We start from the raw sequence: 16,915 nt of genomic DNA, 5'->3' as shown, positions 1-16,915 counted from the left end.
TAACCACGAGGCACGAACTAACTAAGCATTAGTGGTAGTAAACCGTAGTGGAACACCTGTAATAAGATACCAGTAAGTTGGTCTACGTCTCTACGACAAAAAAATATTACACTACGTAGATTTAAAAAACACTCGATAATAACATATTATTGATAATAAACGTAAATAATGATAAGAAGTTTATTTGACAAGAACGTACCATAAACAAACATATTATGCATAAATTAATTTTGTATAGTAAAAAATTTATATATCGAATTCATTTAAGAATAACGAAATTAACTTGGCAATCGATCGTTTGTTTTGTGTAAATTTTACAATTTTCAATTTGAACGATCTAGAACACGACAGCCGTGGTCGAGAAAAACAAAATCGTCGTCCAATTTAAATGACGCAAGATTCAACGACATAACTAATTACCCGCTGTTTAAAATAGAGACGCGTTTCGCCATTACCATGTGATACTGATAACGGAATCATGAATAATAATATATGGATAACCAAACAAATGACAAATTTATCATCTTAAAGAAAATTGATAAATTCTAAATTCTATTTCTACCAAATACCAATTGCTGTTGGCTTTGTTGCCTGTTGAAGAGAAGATGGAAACTGAAAAATCATTCCAATGAAAACGATTTTATAACGAACATATTTTGATCTATAAGTAAGTAAAACTTAATATGTAATGTTTATTAATTATTATCAATGTCTATTCGTCCTGTACTTCTGTGTAGACGCAATACACTTTAAAATTCATATTTTCATAACTATAAATTATGATATATTCGGATACTTGCATCCAAAAACGATTTCATGCACTTTGTTAAACTACAATTAAGCTGTGTTTAATCAAAAGAATGTATTTGTATAAATACCCAACAAATTACAATACCTTAAATTTTTATAGAATTAATAATCGAGTTTTCTCCTGTTATTCAAATTCTTATGTACTTACAGTATTAGCTTACAGTAAATACTTTGAAAATGTATAATGGTTATGCTGTGTGTTAGCTCTGGTGTATCTTTTTATGATGTTATCTGTGTATGTTGTTACAAAGCATACTGAATCCATTACTTTTTACATTATTGTGGAACTTAATAAGAGTATAACATTAAAGACAATATTAATTAAAAGTATAACAAAAAAATAAATAAATATATTTACTTAATTGCTATGTTATAAAAACATAATATCAAAAGTAGGAAATAATTGATTTGTTATGTTTGTGTTTCCTGAGATGTACAAATTTGGGTTTAGACTCATATTACCTTACTTTAAACCCATAGGTGCTACCAGTTTTCCCCTGTTTCAAACTTTCATTTATTTTATTTTAAAACATGTTTATTTTTATAATAATTATGCTTGTATATTATTTTTCGATGTGTTTTGTATGTAATTACTAACTACTTACCCATTAAAATATTTATAAAGCATAGGTGCAATTATTTAAGTTGTACACATAATTATATGAATAATACTAACTTAACACTAGTTTTACTATTATACTTAAAAACTTCAATGATTACTGTATATAGTGTATATATATATTATTATTAGATAATTAAAAGAATGAGACATTATCACCCCTCCCAAGATGTGATAGGTAAAATATTTATTATTCCCCACTCCAAAACAAAAAATATTCTAGTCACACTGCTGTTTTTACCGATTGTCTAATACCTGTTATCGACAACTTATAGTTACACAAATTGTTCAAAGTAATGTTAAATTTTTCTGTATTATTATAATTTTGTATTGTTTTAACTTCAACTAAAATCTATTTATTTATAGTTAAAAATTGTTATAAAGTTTTTATATTTATTGAAACATTTTAATACATTTTTCAGGTTTTACTGAAGTTGAATTGGTGAACTGTTATTATTTTCATTAAGCGCTGAAGCAGTAAGTTCATCACATTAATCATAACAAAAATCTCATCATTGTCATATAATTTTGTTTATCATTTATTTATATTGTTTAATAATATGAATATGTTGGAAAATGTGCACTTAAAAAAAAATTCTCATTAGATTTAATTGTAAAATATGTCTTTATTATGATTTTAACAAACAACACAACTACAATGAATAGTTCAGGGCAAAGTAACGAATCTGTAAGTAAAGTCTGTGGTGATCTTCTAAGCAGTTCTGCATGGAGTGCTGTTATTCATCAACCAGCACATGATTCTGATTTAGAAGACTTGCCTTCAACAGTTGACATGGATGCTATTAAAGATCCTATCCAGACATCTCATAATACTATAACTAACCAAGTGGTTGATTTCTCTGAATCAGAATCAGAATCTGAAACTGAATCTGAAAAAGAAAAATATTGCACTAAAAAATTTGGTTACTCTTCTGTTGATGATGATAACATTGATGACTCATCAGATACTTCATTTTCATCATATCTACCTTGGTCAAAGAGAAAAGAATTGGACAAACAAAAAAGAACTAAAGATTCAGTAGAATCACATTCACATTCAAGTTCAAGTTCTAGTGATGAATCTAGCTCTTCTTCTAAATCAACACATTTTGTGAAGCAACCAATTTATGATGGAACTTCTAGTGATGGATCAAAAAAAAAAGAATTTTGGCAAGAACCAAAAAAAACATTTTCTTCGAGTTCAGAGCTGGACAAACTTGAAAACTTAGAACCTGAACATTTACAAGTCATAAATCAAGAAGATTTAGCTGAAATTTTATCTGATGTTCAAAATCAAAGTTTTTCAACTGGATTTGATGATGTTCAACCAAAAAATTTAAGTGATAGTAGTGACTCAAGTGAAATAGAAATTAAAGATTGTGTCGTCAATGATGCAATTATACGTTTAAATAATTCTTCTGAAGATGAAAATAAAAAACCAGCTTATTCGTCGAAATTGTTAAAAGACTTTGTTGAGAAAACAGAAAGTGTGGTACAAAAACCTAATAGCAAAACTAATTTACATTCGTTAGAAAAAAAAGCGGTTATTGTTAAACAAAAAGAAAATGTTATTAAAAGAGGCAGAGGAAGACCAAAAGGTGCAATTGTGACCAAAGCCGATAAAGGAAATATAGACACACAAAACGTTTTGCCCAAATTGTCAGCCAATTTTAAGCGTGGACCTGGTCGTCCCAAAAAAATGCCTCCACTTTTAGAACCAAACAGTCCAACTACAAAGAGTTTTGATTATGATCCTCCTAAACAAATTAAAGTTCATAAAAAAAGAAAAAAAGTAAGAAAAAGAAAAAAAAGCGTAAGAAGGCATTAAATCCTAAATTTATTGCTGAAATGGAAAATTTAGTTACATTGTTTATTCAGTGTTTAAATATATCTAAAATCGCAGAGACTATTAGAGGTAAATCAAGTTCATTGAAATCTAAACAAAGAGATAGATCTGGTAAAAAAAGAAAAATTGACAAAACAAGTTACAGTGACAATGATATTGATAAAAAAAGAAAAAAAGGATCTCCAGATACTTCAAGAGATTCTGAAACTACTAATGATCAACGACTACCACTTAAAAAGCGGCATTACCATATAACATCATCAACAGGTGCTGGTGTTACATATGTTGAAGATGTATCTAGAGATGAAAATTCTGGTAGTGACTCTGATAAACAAATTAAAACAGCTAAAGTAAAATCTGAAGTTAAGAAAAAGTCAGGTTTACGAAGTAATTCTGCAATACCAGAAGTTAAAGCAAAAGATAGTGAAAAAAAAGATGAACCTAAGCCAAAGAAACTCCCTGCTGGAGTATTTGTACCAACTGTTGAAATGCCAAGTTTACAACTGAAAAAGAAAGTTGATGAAAATAATGTCAAAAAAGTGAAATTAGTTAAACCTGAAAAAGTAAGTCCAGTAGCCAAGTTAAAGAAAAGAAAAAAATGTATAAACCGAACTGGATTTCCTGTAAAGAAAAAAAAGAAGAAACGTATAGATCTTATGGTATCTGATGAAGTATCTATTAAACATAAAAGTGTTGATCCACGGCCGAAAAGTGAACGAATTGAAATCACTCCTGAAAGGAGAAGTATCCGTGCTGTTGTTCTTAATAAATTAAAAGATAAAAAGAAAGATGAAAAAGAGGATAGTGATGCATCTACGGTAAGTTTACCTAAAAAACCCAAAACGGACCCTACTGAAGTAAAATCTCAGAAGAAGAAGCCTGATAAAAAGCATTCAATACAGTCTTGGAACTATAGGAAGTTAAAGACAAATGTTTATTATGATTTTAAACCAATTTGTACTTATGAAGCACAAGCATGTAATTGTGTAGTACCAACTGAAGGTAAAGGTTGTACAGATGATTGTATAAATAGAATGATATTTGCTGAATGTTCGCCTGAACTTTGTCCGTGTAAAGAAAAATGTTCTAATCAACGTCTACAAACTCAACAATGGGCTCCTGGCTTAGTTAAATTCATGACTGAAGAAAAAGGTTGGGGAATTAAAACTACCGAAGAAGTAAAAAGTGGTGAATTGTTATTAGAATATGTTGGTGAAGTAGTAAGTGAACAAACATTTAAAGATCGGATGACATCTATTTATAAAAATGACGTGCACCATTATTGCTTAAAACTAGACGGAGGATCAGTTATTGATGGTCATAGAATGGGCGGTGAAGCAAGATTTGTCAATCATTCTTGTGAACCTAATTGTGAAATGCAGAAATGGAGTGTGAATGGATTATTTAGAATGGCATTGTTTGCTCTTCGTAAAATACAAAAAGATGAAGAATTATGCTATGACTATAATTTTTCCTTATTTAATCCAGATGAAGGTCAATTATGCAAATGTAAATCTCAAAAATGTAGAGGTGTTATTGGAGGAAAAACTCAAAGAATTACTATAAGATCTCCCAGTGTTGCAAAACATCTACCAACTAATAGAAATCGTTCAAGAAAAGCTGCTCCCAATACTAATACTTCACCCAAAAAGTCTTTATCTATTGTTAGTATACAACAAAAACTAGTATCAAACGCACCTATCGTAATCAGTCGAGAAGATAAAGAACTAATATTTCTGCATAAAATATGTTTGTATAGAAACCTTATGAAAATAGAAAAAATAAGGAAAAAACGAAGAGGAAAAGATAATAAACCGAAACAACCTGAAGTATTTAGAGCACAAATGAATGCCCTAACTAATAGCTGTTCAGTACGAACTAGAAGACTTGCAACTGCTCAAAATGATCCTGAAATGGAAAAAAAGGCTAAATTGGCCACAATATTTAAACAACTTTTTGACATAATATGTAATGCTAAAGAAGAAACTGGTGAAATACTAGCTACTCCATTTATAACATTACCATCTAAACGTAGAGTTCCAAATTACTATCAAAAAGTATCAGAACCTATTGATTTAACAACTATTGCTAATAATATTGAAGTAGGTGTTTACGATACTGTAATTGGATTTGATTCAGATATTTTGAAATTACTTACAAACAATGTGAAGTATTATGGGCGGACTTCAGATTTAGGTGTAATATCCACTCGTTTACGTAAGATTTATAATTTAGCTAAAATAGAATTTGTACCAAAAATTGAAAGCATTTTGGAAAAACCTATTCCAGAAGCTTTTATAGCTGAGAAAAATAATCCTGGTGGTGATCAAGATGATGTAGTGCGATGTATTTGTGGTTTACATGAAGAAGAAGGTTTGATGATTCAATGTGAACGTTGTTTGGTATGGCAACACTGTGATTGTATTAAAGCTGATCCTGGAAAAGTAGAATATTACTTGTGTGAACGTTGCGATCGCCGAGAAGTTGACTATGAAATACAGCTACCAACACCACCAAGCTATGCTGAACCCTCAGAAGTTCATTATTTAACATTAATGAGAGAAGATTTACAAATTCGAGTAAATGATACAGTTTATGTACTTAGAGATATTACAAATCCTGAAAGTGGTAAATCACATTCTTATAAAACTATAAAAAATTTCAAATATTCGGATTGTGATATATTTAGAGTAGAACGATTGTGGAAAAATGAAAATGGTGAGCGCTTTTCTTTTGGACATCATTATCTTAGACCACATGAAACATACCATGAACCGACACGGAAATTTTATCCTAATGAGGTTGTCAGAGTCCCTATTTATGAAAAAATTTCATTAGATCTTATTATGGGCAGGTGTTGGGTTCTTGATCCTTCTACATATAGCAAAGGTTATCCTATTGGTTCTGAGCATAAACATCTGTATATATGTGAATACAGAGTAGACAAATGTGCAAGAATGTTTGCAAAAATGAATAAGTCAAAAAATCCTCCAATTTGTACCAAGAGTTATGCTTTTGAGAAGTATGATAAAAAACTAAAATTAGCAAGAACATTTGCACCTCATGGGCTTATGGTAAAAGTGACCAATAGCTCTACAACCCCTCGACCTCGACATATAGAAACTATTCAAACTTCTAAAAAAATAACTAAAGCTCAATTTTCAATAAAAAAACAAAGGTTGGATACGCTTTTAACAAAATTGCTATCCAATTTACCAGACGAAGAAAAAGTTGATGTTACATATTTACTTGAACCGGGTAGACGACATAGGAAAAAACCGTCTTTCTTAGAATTATAATAATTAATTATTATGTTATTTTATATTATATTGATTATAAAAAATGAACCATTATAAGTAAATTTGTGTCATAGTAAATAAAGTTAATTTTAATTCTAAGTTCACAATTTTATTTTGTAAATAAATTAAATTTATCTTGAGCACTCTTTACATAATATTTATAAACTACTTAATTTACTATATATTTTTATAATTGATTAATATTCTATAAAATCAAAATGAACTGTGATTTTGTTAAATTACAAAATGTGATGTATTGTTTCATATAAATTGTTATACTCTTATTTTATGTATCATAAAAATACCTTAGTTATAGCTGAGTGAATACCATTTGTAAACAATATTTTTAATGTGTTCTTAATTGTTATTGCTTTTTATATTTATTATTAATTTTAATTTATAAGAATAATTTACAAAGTATTTTCTTATTTAAATAAAAACTTGCATTTTATGAATTATAAGACAAAATTTAAAAATTGTAAATTAAATATTTTAACTGTTAATACACGTGTATGCTTATGTATTAAAATATGTTTATGCATTTTATTATATTTCAAATAATTCTAGTACAAGGTTTAATTATTATTACTCAATGAGATTAGGTGTACATTTCACTTCAGCCCATTATAAAAAAAAAAAAATCAAAATATTATAAAATAGGTACTAACTTTTAAAAATGAGCCGGTATGAAATTTTGCTGATACTTTTGTCAGTTACCTAATCTTAATGTATTACTTTTATCTGAAAAATTAAAACTGACCTTACATTTCATATTAAACTCATTACTAACGAAATCAGATACCTCCCCATGAAAAATTTGTAGCTATTGATTGATAGACATATAGTGCATAAAATAGTTTAATTATAAAAATAAATAAAATGTATATTACCCCTTGTTATAAATAACTAAAACTTTAGAGATGTATAGAAAATTAAAACCAGTATAGGAAATCTTAACAAAAGAAAAATTACTCTGTGTTATTGTTAAACACTAGTTTAATTAATTTTTTCATTTAACTGATATAGTTCCTAAAGCGATTATTTCATATTGGCTCATGCCGTTGTTTTTTATTATTAATAATTTGACTACTTATAATTACTCACAAAAACAGAAACAAGAGGGCATTTGAGACATTTTTACTAACCACCAAAAAATATATTTAATGATAGGGGATTCTAGCGTTATGTATTTTGTACAGGATAAAATTGAATGGAGCTGCGTCATCGAGGTAATAGGTCCGACAACAATCAACAAATGGAAACATTTCAGATCGATCAAAAATCCAGTGATACTAAAGATGAAGCTATCAGAAATCAAAAATGTCTCTCAGCCGTACCGACTCTCTTAGTTTCAGTGACCGTATTAATAATATTAAATGTGTTTGTATTTTATATGGATAACAAATTACCACCCCCTCTTGAAACAAATTCGACCAATAATGATTTTGTTGCTAAGCGTGCAATGTCCACATTAATCAAACTAGCAAATTTAGGTCCAAGACCTGTTGGTAGTTATGAAAATGAAAAATTAGCTTTTAATCTTTTAAAAACTGAAATTAATGATATTATAAACGCAGTAGACAAAGTGAACGATATCGAAATGTACAATCAAAAAGTAAGTGGTTCATTTTTATTAAATATGAAAAATTGGAAGTATTTATTGAGTTATCAAGACTTACAAAATATTGTTGTTAAACTAGATCCTAAACAAGGTATAAACGATGCCATTTTGTTAAATTGTCATTACGACACAGTTCCAGCAGGGCCTGGTGTAAGTGACAACGGTGTGAACTGTGCCGTAATGGTAGAACTTTTACGTATTTTAGCAAACACCCCAAATCTGAGAAGACCGATAATATTTTTATTTAACGGCGGGGAAGAAATAATGCTTCAAGCTTCTCACGGTTTCGTCACTCAACACCCGTGGTCCAAAAACGCGAAATACATAATAAATCTCGACAGCTGTGGAGCAGGTGGCCGAGAAATATTGTTTCAAACCACCAAGTCGGATTCGTACTTGGTAGATTTATACGCTCGCACGGTTCCCCATCCGTACGGGCAAGTGATCGCCGAAGAACTGTTCCAATCGGGCGTAATACCGTCGGACACGGATTTTAGGATATTCAGAGATTTCGGAAACATGTCCGGTCTCGATCTGGCGCATTACAAGAACGGGTACGTCTACCACACGAAACACGACGATTTAGATCAAGTCGGACCGTCCGTGCTACAGAACACAGGCGAAAACTTGCTCGCCCTGGCCCGAGCGATGTCCACGCACAACGCGACGGCGGCGGCCAAGAACGGCACCAGATCCAAGTACGTGTTCTTCGACTTGTTCGGCGTGTACATGGTGTCCTACACGGAACTGTCGGGGGCGTTCGGCAACTTCATCATCGTCCTGTCGTCGTTCTTCTCGATTTTCCTGTCGCTCAGATTCACGACGGTCGGCATGAACCGCCGGGAGTACAGCTTGCACCTGTTGACGGCCATCGTGAGCCCCGGTTGCACGATCGTGGCGGCCCTGTTGTCGTGTCTGCTGGTGGCGTTCGCACTGGACCGACTCGGGTGTTCGATGAGCTGGTACGGCAACCAGACGAACCTGTTGCTGTACTTCGGCACGGCCACGTGGTCCATACTGACCGTGGCCGCGTACTACCCGAAAACCCAATCCAGAACCGACGCCGAATGGACCGTGACCATGCTGAACGGCGTACAGCTGTTCTGGACGGCGCTGCTGTTCGTCTCCACCATGGCCGGCCTGCGGTCCAGTTACCTGTTCGCCGTCATGGTGCTGTTTCCGTCGGCCGCCAGCTGCGCGCTGGGCATACTGAACGCCGGCCGAGCGCCCGCCGTCTGGATAGCGGGATACGCGGCGTCGCTGACGGTGCCCGTCGCTTTCGTCCTGTACCTGACGCAAATGTTCGCGTCGCTGTTCGCGCCGATCGCCGGCCGCCTCGGCCCCAACGTCAATCCCGACTACGTGGTCGGCGCGCTGATGGCCCTGTCCGCGTACGCCGCCGTCGGCCACCTGGCGCCGGCCGTGGCGCTGATAAACAGGCCGCGTCCCGCGCTGGCCTGTCTGGGCGCCGCCGCGCTGCTGATGGCCGTGACCGTAGTGGCCGTCCGGCCGGTCGGGTTCCCGTACTCCGCGGTCGAGGCCGAACAGCGGTTCGACCTGATACACACGCGGCGCTCGTTCCACGACTTGGGCGGCGGCCTGCGGTACAACGATTCCGGTTACATGATCGTCAACTGGGACCGGCAGGGCCCGCGGACCGTAGCGGAGTACGCGCCGGACGCGGTCCGCGCCGATTGCGCCGCCGAACTGATGTGCGGCATGCCGATTACCGGGTGGCTGGCGCAACACGCCGGTTGGCTGCCGGTCGGTCGGCCGCCCGCGGTACAGCGATCCGCCGCGGCCACGGCTGCCGAGGTCGTACTCAATGAAGGGGACGGCGACGGCCGGCGGCGGCGGATCGCGTTCAACGTGACCGGCCCGGAGAGGGTGACCGTGTACGTCAGCCCGTATCCCGGTACCCGGTTGACGTCTTGGAGTTTCGCGGGTAAACCGGAACCGGCCACCAGTTGGACGGGCCACGACGTGTACGTGATTAAGCACTCTTCGGCGGCGGGTCCCGCTGCGGGCGGCCCGCAGAACGTGTGGAGCTTTTGGTTGGAACACGAGTCCGATCGCGGTTTCGGCGAAAAGTCCATCAACGTCACCGTGACTTACAGTTGGGTGATACACAAGGAATTGGTGTTGGGCGACGAGTTCCGGTCGTTCGTCGACTCGTTTCCGCGTTGGGCGCACGTCAACATCGCCGTCGCCAGCGTAGAAGCTTTTGTCTACTAAGTCAATTTTATCTCGGGATAAATGAAAATGTTATTTTACGTGTCATTTTACACACGCAGATAATCTCGATTCCGGGGTGGGTTACCTATATAATATAATTTACGTAAGTCCAATAAGATATAATTATCTATTTTAACATTTTTCAGCTCAATTAATATAATATACCTATTATGTATAGTATTAAAATATATTGTTAATTATTAAAATTTTAAACTCATAATTAACTATAAAATTTTACCTAATATCTATAATTTTCTGATTGTATAGATGGTATATTAATGTATTGTTTTTTTTTTTTTTTTATCGAATACTACATTTTATTACTATATATACATGCTCAATGTGATGTTGAAATTGCACTTAATACCTACCTTAGGTAATATTATATTTTTATGTACTTATAAATAACTTTTAAACGTTTATTAATTTTGGTTTTTTTTAAATGAATAAATATTATGTATGTCATCTGATCAAAACATAGTTAATAAATTGTTGAATTCTTATAATATATAATGTTGAAAAACAGTTGTCTAATATGTTTTCATTGTAGTGACGTCCTGTCGTCCTAACTATTACGCATATACCATAAGCATAACTATAAAAGGCAAGAATGACAAACCTTTTTGTATTTGTATGTAAACTAAAAAAAATTGTGATTAATTCTTATTGACCAATGTCACGTGGTACCAGTATAAAATGAATAATTAAAAATAATTATGTACAATGTACATTGTACTTCTTAAGAATAGTTACTACAATGCGGGCCTATAGGTACGGTCTCTCATCAGTTTCATGTCTGTAGATACTTTCGCATAGTTTAAAACATCTGGTTACAGAGTAATCCTGGTGTGGAAGGGACTGCAATATTCCATATTATACCTAAGGTATGATAATTGTGGAAGTTGTAGCTTATTCGAAGACTAATTTTTATAAGACTGCATGTACAGGATATTTTCGTATTAAAACTAAATACATTTTTTGAATTATCGCTATTACATTAAATTTAAAATCTATTTTTGTTTTATTGTTTAATCTTATTTTATGTTTGCATGTACATTGGCGCTTCCATGGTGAGTGGCAGAACCTCTAACTCTAATGGATCTGAATTAACAGTTGTTCTTAAACATTTTTATTTATAATTTTAACTTGGAAATCATACTTGGTTTGTATAATTGTATTATTATACACTCGCCACACACGCATATATATTATAATCATACTTGATAATTTTCACATCGTACCTATTTAGGCTAAGGCGTAAGGCCTTAAGATTCCCACGACCTTGTTAGTAGATACCTACTGATTATAATCGGATAACATATTAACATTGGATACGTCGATTATGAAAATCTGTTCGCTGAATCAGTCAATTTATCGTTCTCGATGTATTGTAAGTTTATATTAGGTAGGTATAGGTATTGCATATTATTATAATAAATTTATAAGCATATTATTGTGTAAAGTTAGTAGGTACAGTACTTAAGACAGTATTTTACTTTATTTATGTAATTTTACATCGATGATGATAAGTGATTGTATACAAATAACAAATATTTAAGATTATTACCATTTTTTTTCTCTTTTTGTAGTAATTGCATAACTTAAATTTTATGGCAGACTTCTCTACTAAATTTGTCTAAAATAACATCTAATTTATCAGAATTTTTAAATAATTGCAATGAAACTATCTAAATTACCATAAACTTTTGAAAACCGTGCTAACTGGCATAAGATACAATAATTATTGTCCACTTTTCCATTGTGCACAAATGTTAAAATCACTCATAATATAATGTATTGTCGTACTGACTCAGACACTCAGTCGCATTGTCACTTAGGGATTATCATACATATAAAAATAGAAAGCAACGTATCCATACTACAAAAAAAACATATAAAAATTGTAGGTAGGTAGTTATTACTTATTACTATAACTATGAGTTAGGTACAATAATATGTTACATCTGCTCTTGATTAAAAACAAAAAAAATGTTAAGAAATTAGTGTTAATAAAATGTGTAATTATTAAATTTTCCCGATACATTGTGGCCTTTCTTAATAATCTTAATTGGTTTTGAATTATTTTATCAAGTCCCGAATATAACATTTCGTAGAGACTCAAAAATGTTAAACGATACGACCGTGTACGGATCATCATATCACTGTACGTTCTTTGCCTTCTTGCATTTCTACATAATCGCAAGTATATCAATTTAGTCAACAATACTCGATAGTTTATCCATTATTATTATACCTTGTGCCGCTTCCTGTATTATATCATAAAAATATTGTTATTACTTTCGAAAGTTAGATCATAATGTAGGTATTTTGAAACTTTGAAAGGCGGTAAAAATTTAAAAGTGTATTGTGATAACCATTATATTTTTAAATTAATATAGTGCATTTAATTTATGTAATAGTGTAGTGACGCCATATTAGAAAATTTCCTGTGAAAATCTATTCGTATTTTTTTGACAAACTTCTATGATTCTATCTAACTAAGACCATGGGCACTATCTTTAATCGTGGGCACAAGCACGGATGTTGATAGTACTATCTATAATGATGTCATTGAATGTTATCAAGTTTCGGGAGGAAATTTTTTAAGTTATTATCATTGTGATACTCAAAACTGTAATAATGACTAATGTCTATTGTTAATTGTATTTTGATTTAAGTCTATAGATATTTCATTTATAATATTATTCTTTAATATTTTGTAATCTTTAATTTTTTATAAATTAGTAATTGCAAGTATCCAATATCTATTATTTTCTTATTCATTCTAGTTATCTAGAATCTGGATTGTAATTTATCCTTTTGGCATTTGAAATGGCAGCTATGGAAAGTATCCTTTTATTACAAAATTGTAGTAATTATTAATGTTTATATTACGTGATATTCTAACTAACAACTTGAAATACAATTTTTATAATCAACATATATAGTTCATATCATACTTCTTAGTCATTAATATAATATTATGTTTATTTTTGTCGTAGGTTTTATGTTTTATTTAATTTATTGAAGATGCACTTATAAAATATAATTTTCCTTATAAAGTTGCATAGATCATTTATTTAATTTGAAGTTTGCAGTTAAAGAATTAGAAAGAAACTCTAAAAAATGCGAAAAAGAAGAAAAGGCTGAAAAATTAAAAACAAAGAAAGCCATACAAAAGGGAAATATGGAGGTAAATGTTTTATATTTAATACACTTACTTGTATATTTTTTAAATGTATAATAATAATATATGCTTAACTAGGAGAAATAAAAATCAAATAAACCAATTATTGGGTTATTATTTAAACCTTTGGTTGAATAAAGTAAATAAGTTTAAATGATGTATTGGACTTTCTTGTGGTTTGATATGGGTACACTACGTAACAATCCATTGATATATACTTAAATTTTGTTAACTACCTACCTATAGGACATACGTTTGAAATTTTGTTATAGTCAACAAATAACACTTTTCCTATAAAATTGGCAATGATATTTAATATACTTGGAATATTATTACTACTGTCTTTATTCATTATATTCCTTAGAGAGAAATTTATAATTATTTTTTCTACATTTTTGATCTAAGGTGGTCCAATTATGGTATCAAATTTACTCTTAAGTTAAAAAATATGTAATGTAAAACCTACTATTATGAAACACCTATGAATCATATTTTATTTTTATATTTTATGTATAAATATCCTACAATTATAGAATGTGTACAATTCCAAATTCTGAGTTACTATCACACAAAATAAAATGGCATAGTTTTTATATTGTGGAAAAAGCTTGATAAAATTAATTATATTATTATTATTAAATTCAGTCAATACTGATTTAAAAATATTTTGTCCAACATAAACAACTAAACAGGGCCAAAAAAATGTTTTTAAGATTAAATAGATTATAAATAATATTAATATAAAACCATACAGAATCATGACATTTTGTTGATTTGGTCAAACCATTTTGATTGTTCCTTGAGATTTAATTATAAACTTCATTTTTTATAAGAATGAAATAATGTATTTATAATTTTCCAGAATTATTAGGTGTTTAACCATCACTTCCACTTATCACTAATAAAATAAAATAGTTGTAAAACCGGTTATTTATATTGTTTTATAAAGATAGTTATTTATCTTTTTTATATCACCTAAAATATTTTTATAGATATGTTAAAGATATTTTATAGTTATCCATAATATTTTAATTATTAATAGTTTCAACAGAAGAAAGTACACAAAAATATACCTTAAAATATATTATGGTCATTGTATTTTAATATGGTTAAATTTTCAATAATATCAAGCAGTTTTAGAATAACATTTTTAAAAATTAGTAAAAATTATAATAATTCCATTCTATAATTTTCTAAATTTAATAACAAATAGTTTTAAGTTAAGTCTAAATTTATTAAATTTAACCTAAATGTATTTAATGAATTTTTTTTTTAATATAAAAGTTTTAATTTTTAGGTTGCTCGTATTCATGCTGAAAATGCTATAAGACAGAAAAGTCAATCACTTAATTATTTACGTATGAGTGCTAGAGTAGATGCAGTTGCTTCAAGAGTTCAAGGTGCTCTTACCACCAGAAAGGTAAGCTTAATATATGTATATTACTGTGAATTATGTTATATTGGAAAATAACAATATTCTCCGATGATTATGTTATTTACCTATCAATGTATGAATTATCATTATTTTCTAGTTAATAACCGTATGAAATAGGAAATGTTGGTTATAATAATTTATAAAATATCCTTATGAACAAATAGCATGTTAATAACTTTTTTTTGTCTATCAAGGATAATAGTGATGTTATTGAATAAATTAGAAAATCAAAAATATATTTTAAAAGTAGTTAATTATAGTTCTATTGTGAGTATGCCTAAGGGGGGTACCAGCACTTCCATTCCAAGGCTGGTTGCAACAATAAACATTGTGCTTGTTGCGGGGTTGAAAAGTTGTGTAACAGTAAATGTTAATGTTACGCAGTGCAACATTTAAAAATAAATAAATAATAATAATGCATTATTTTTTAAGCATCACTAAGCTTCTAAACACTATTATGTTTAAAGAAGAAATAGTTTATTTTTAGAAATGTACTTAACGTTTTCCATTGATAAACTTATTTATTATTTTTATATGATATTTATAATCAAAAAAGGTCAATGCACAGTGCTATTATACATTGTATATCATTTTATTTCATTTATTGACAACTTAAATTTATTTGATATTTTGAAGTGTTTTAAAATACAATATTTAATGGCCTATAATCATATTTAATATAATTTATTTGGCCAATAAAGATAAAATAGTTTACTTTTCAGTCTGTAATGACTAATAAAATACTACGTCATAACACATTCATAAGTGTCATAAATCCTAATTGTTTAACTTTAATTCTAATAATATATTAAATTGTAATATTTAAATACACTAAAATATTTTTTTATCTCAATTAATGACAAATCTTACCAATAGGCATTTGTTCGTTGTTAATTTGTAAATAAGAATCAAATTGTATAATTGTGACTTCATATTAAATATTTATTGCTTTTATCACATTTTTAAATATTTAAAAAACTATATTTACTCTAATATGGATAAATATTTCCTTTAAGCAAAATAATAGCTAATCAATGCATTAATATTTAGGTAACCCAAAGTATGGGAGGTGTTGTAAAAGCAATGGATGCAGCGATGAAATCAATGAATCTTGAAAAGATTTCTTCATTGATGGATAAATTTGAGAATCAATTTGAAGATTTAGATGTGCAAAGTTCTTATATGGATAATACCATGTCTCAAAGCACTACTACTGCTGTGCCTCAAGGGGACGTTGAAAATTTGTTGCAGCAAGTTGCTGATGAAGCTGGGTAACCTATTGTTATTTATCTCAAATATAATTATACATAATATGCATATGTACATATAATATAATGTATATACTTATATGCATATTAATATTTTTATTAAATTGATTCTTTTTTAGGTTGGAACTAAAATTAGAACTCCCTACCAATCCTCAAAGTCTCAGTTCGCTATCTTCTACTACAACAGAACAAGACGAGCTTACACAACGCTTAGCTCGTCTTAGACAAGCTGAATAATAGAAAAAAAACTCGCTGGCAAACAACTATAATCTTAACTCAAATTATAAATATTTTGATTGATAGCTTAACACCTTAAGTCAAACTGTTATAGAACTTGTTAAAAGTTCTCATATAATTTTTATCCATAAAAAATGATTTTTTCATATTACATTGTTTTAGAATAACCAACATCCTAAATATGCAAGAGAGCAATCTATTTATTGTTTCTTTTAGTTACATACTTTCATTTTATTATAGTATTATCATTTTTATTTCCATTATTTACTTTTATATGGTTTTATGTATTTCTGTAGTATACATATATATATATTTTTATTCAATTAAATATCACAACTAGTTATACTTTTAATCAATT

At 31.1% G+C, this 16,915-nt stretch overlaps 3 protein-coding genes across 3 annotated transcripts; all 3 read left to right on the top strand.

Annotated features, from left to right (window-relative positions):
• Positions 1-185: 185 nt before the first annotated feature.
• Positions 186-6,915, top strand: LOC114121077 (histone-lysine N-methyltransferase ASH1L). The gene is given in 3 exon segments (XM_027983235.2): positions 186-667; positions 1,852-3,207; positions 3,210-6,915. Coding segments are annotated over 2 exon segments (4,512 nt in total). The 5' UTR covers positions 186-667; positions 1,852-2,060; the 3' UTR covers positions 6,575-6,915.
• An 869-nt stretch (positions 6,916-7,784) lies between these two features.
• LOC114121078 (endoplasmic reticulum metallopeptidase 1-like) lies at positions 7,785-10,430 on the top strand. Its single transcript, XM_050205942.1, has 2 exons — positions 7,785-8,082; positions 8,248-10,430. The coding sequence occupies exons 1-2, from the start codon at positions 7,785-7,787 to the stop codon at positions 10,428-10,430; spliced, it is 2,481 nt and encodes an 826-aa protein (XP_050061899.1).
• Positions 10,431-13,081: 2,651 nt separating this feature from the next.
• On the top strand, positions 13,082-16,705 carry LOC114121066 (charged multivesicular body protein 1b). The gene is made up of 5 exons (XM_027983218.2): positions 13,082-13,278; positions 13,502-13,623; positions 14,915-15,037; positions 16,103-16,323; positions 16,440-16,705. The coding sequence occupies exons 1-5, from the start codon at positions 13,263-13,265 to the stop codon at positions 16,555-16,557; spliced, it is 600 nt and encodes a 199-aa protein (XP_027839019.1). The 5' UTR covers positions 13,082-13,262; the 3' UTR covers positions 16,558-16,705.
• The last annotated feature ends 210 nt before the right edge of the window (positions 16,706-16,915 follow it).

This window comes from Aphis gossypii, chromosome 1 (assembly GCF_020184175.1).
Source record: "Aphis gossypii isolate Hap1 chromosome 1, ASM2018417v2, whole genome shotgun sequence".
NCBI classification, from domain to species: domain Eukaryota; kingdom Metazoa; phylum Arthropoda; class Insecta; order Hemiptera; family Aphididae; genus Aphis; species Aphis gossypii.
This window is presented reverse-complemented; position numbering and strand designations above follow the sequence as displayed.

Coding starts and splice junctions, on each gene's coding strand:
- LOC114121078 (XM_050205942.1), top strand. CDS start 7,785: ATGGAGCTGCGTCATCGAGGTAATAGGTCCGACAACAATCAACAAATG. Junction 8,083..8,247: donor TTTAGGTCCAAGACCTGTTG/GTAGTTATGAAA, acceptor TGAGTTATCAAG/ACTTACAAAATATTGTTGTT.
- LOC114121066 (XM_027983218.2), top strand. Junction 13,624..14,914: donor TACAAAAGGGAAATATGGAG/GTAAATGTTTTA, acceptor TTTAATTTTTAG/GTTGCTCGTATTCATGCTGA. Junction 15,038..16,102: donor GTGCTCTTACCACCAGAAAG/GTAAGCTTAATA, acceptor ATTAATATTTAG/GTAACCCAAAGTATGGGAGG.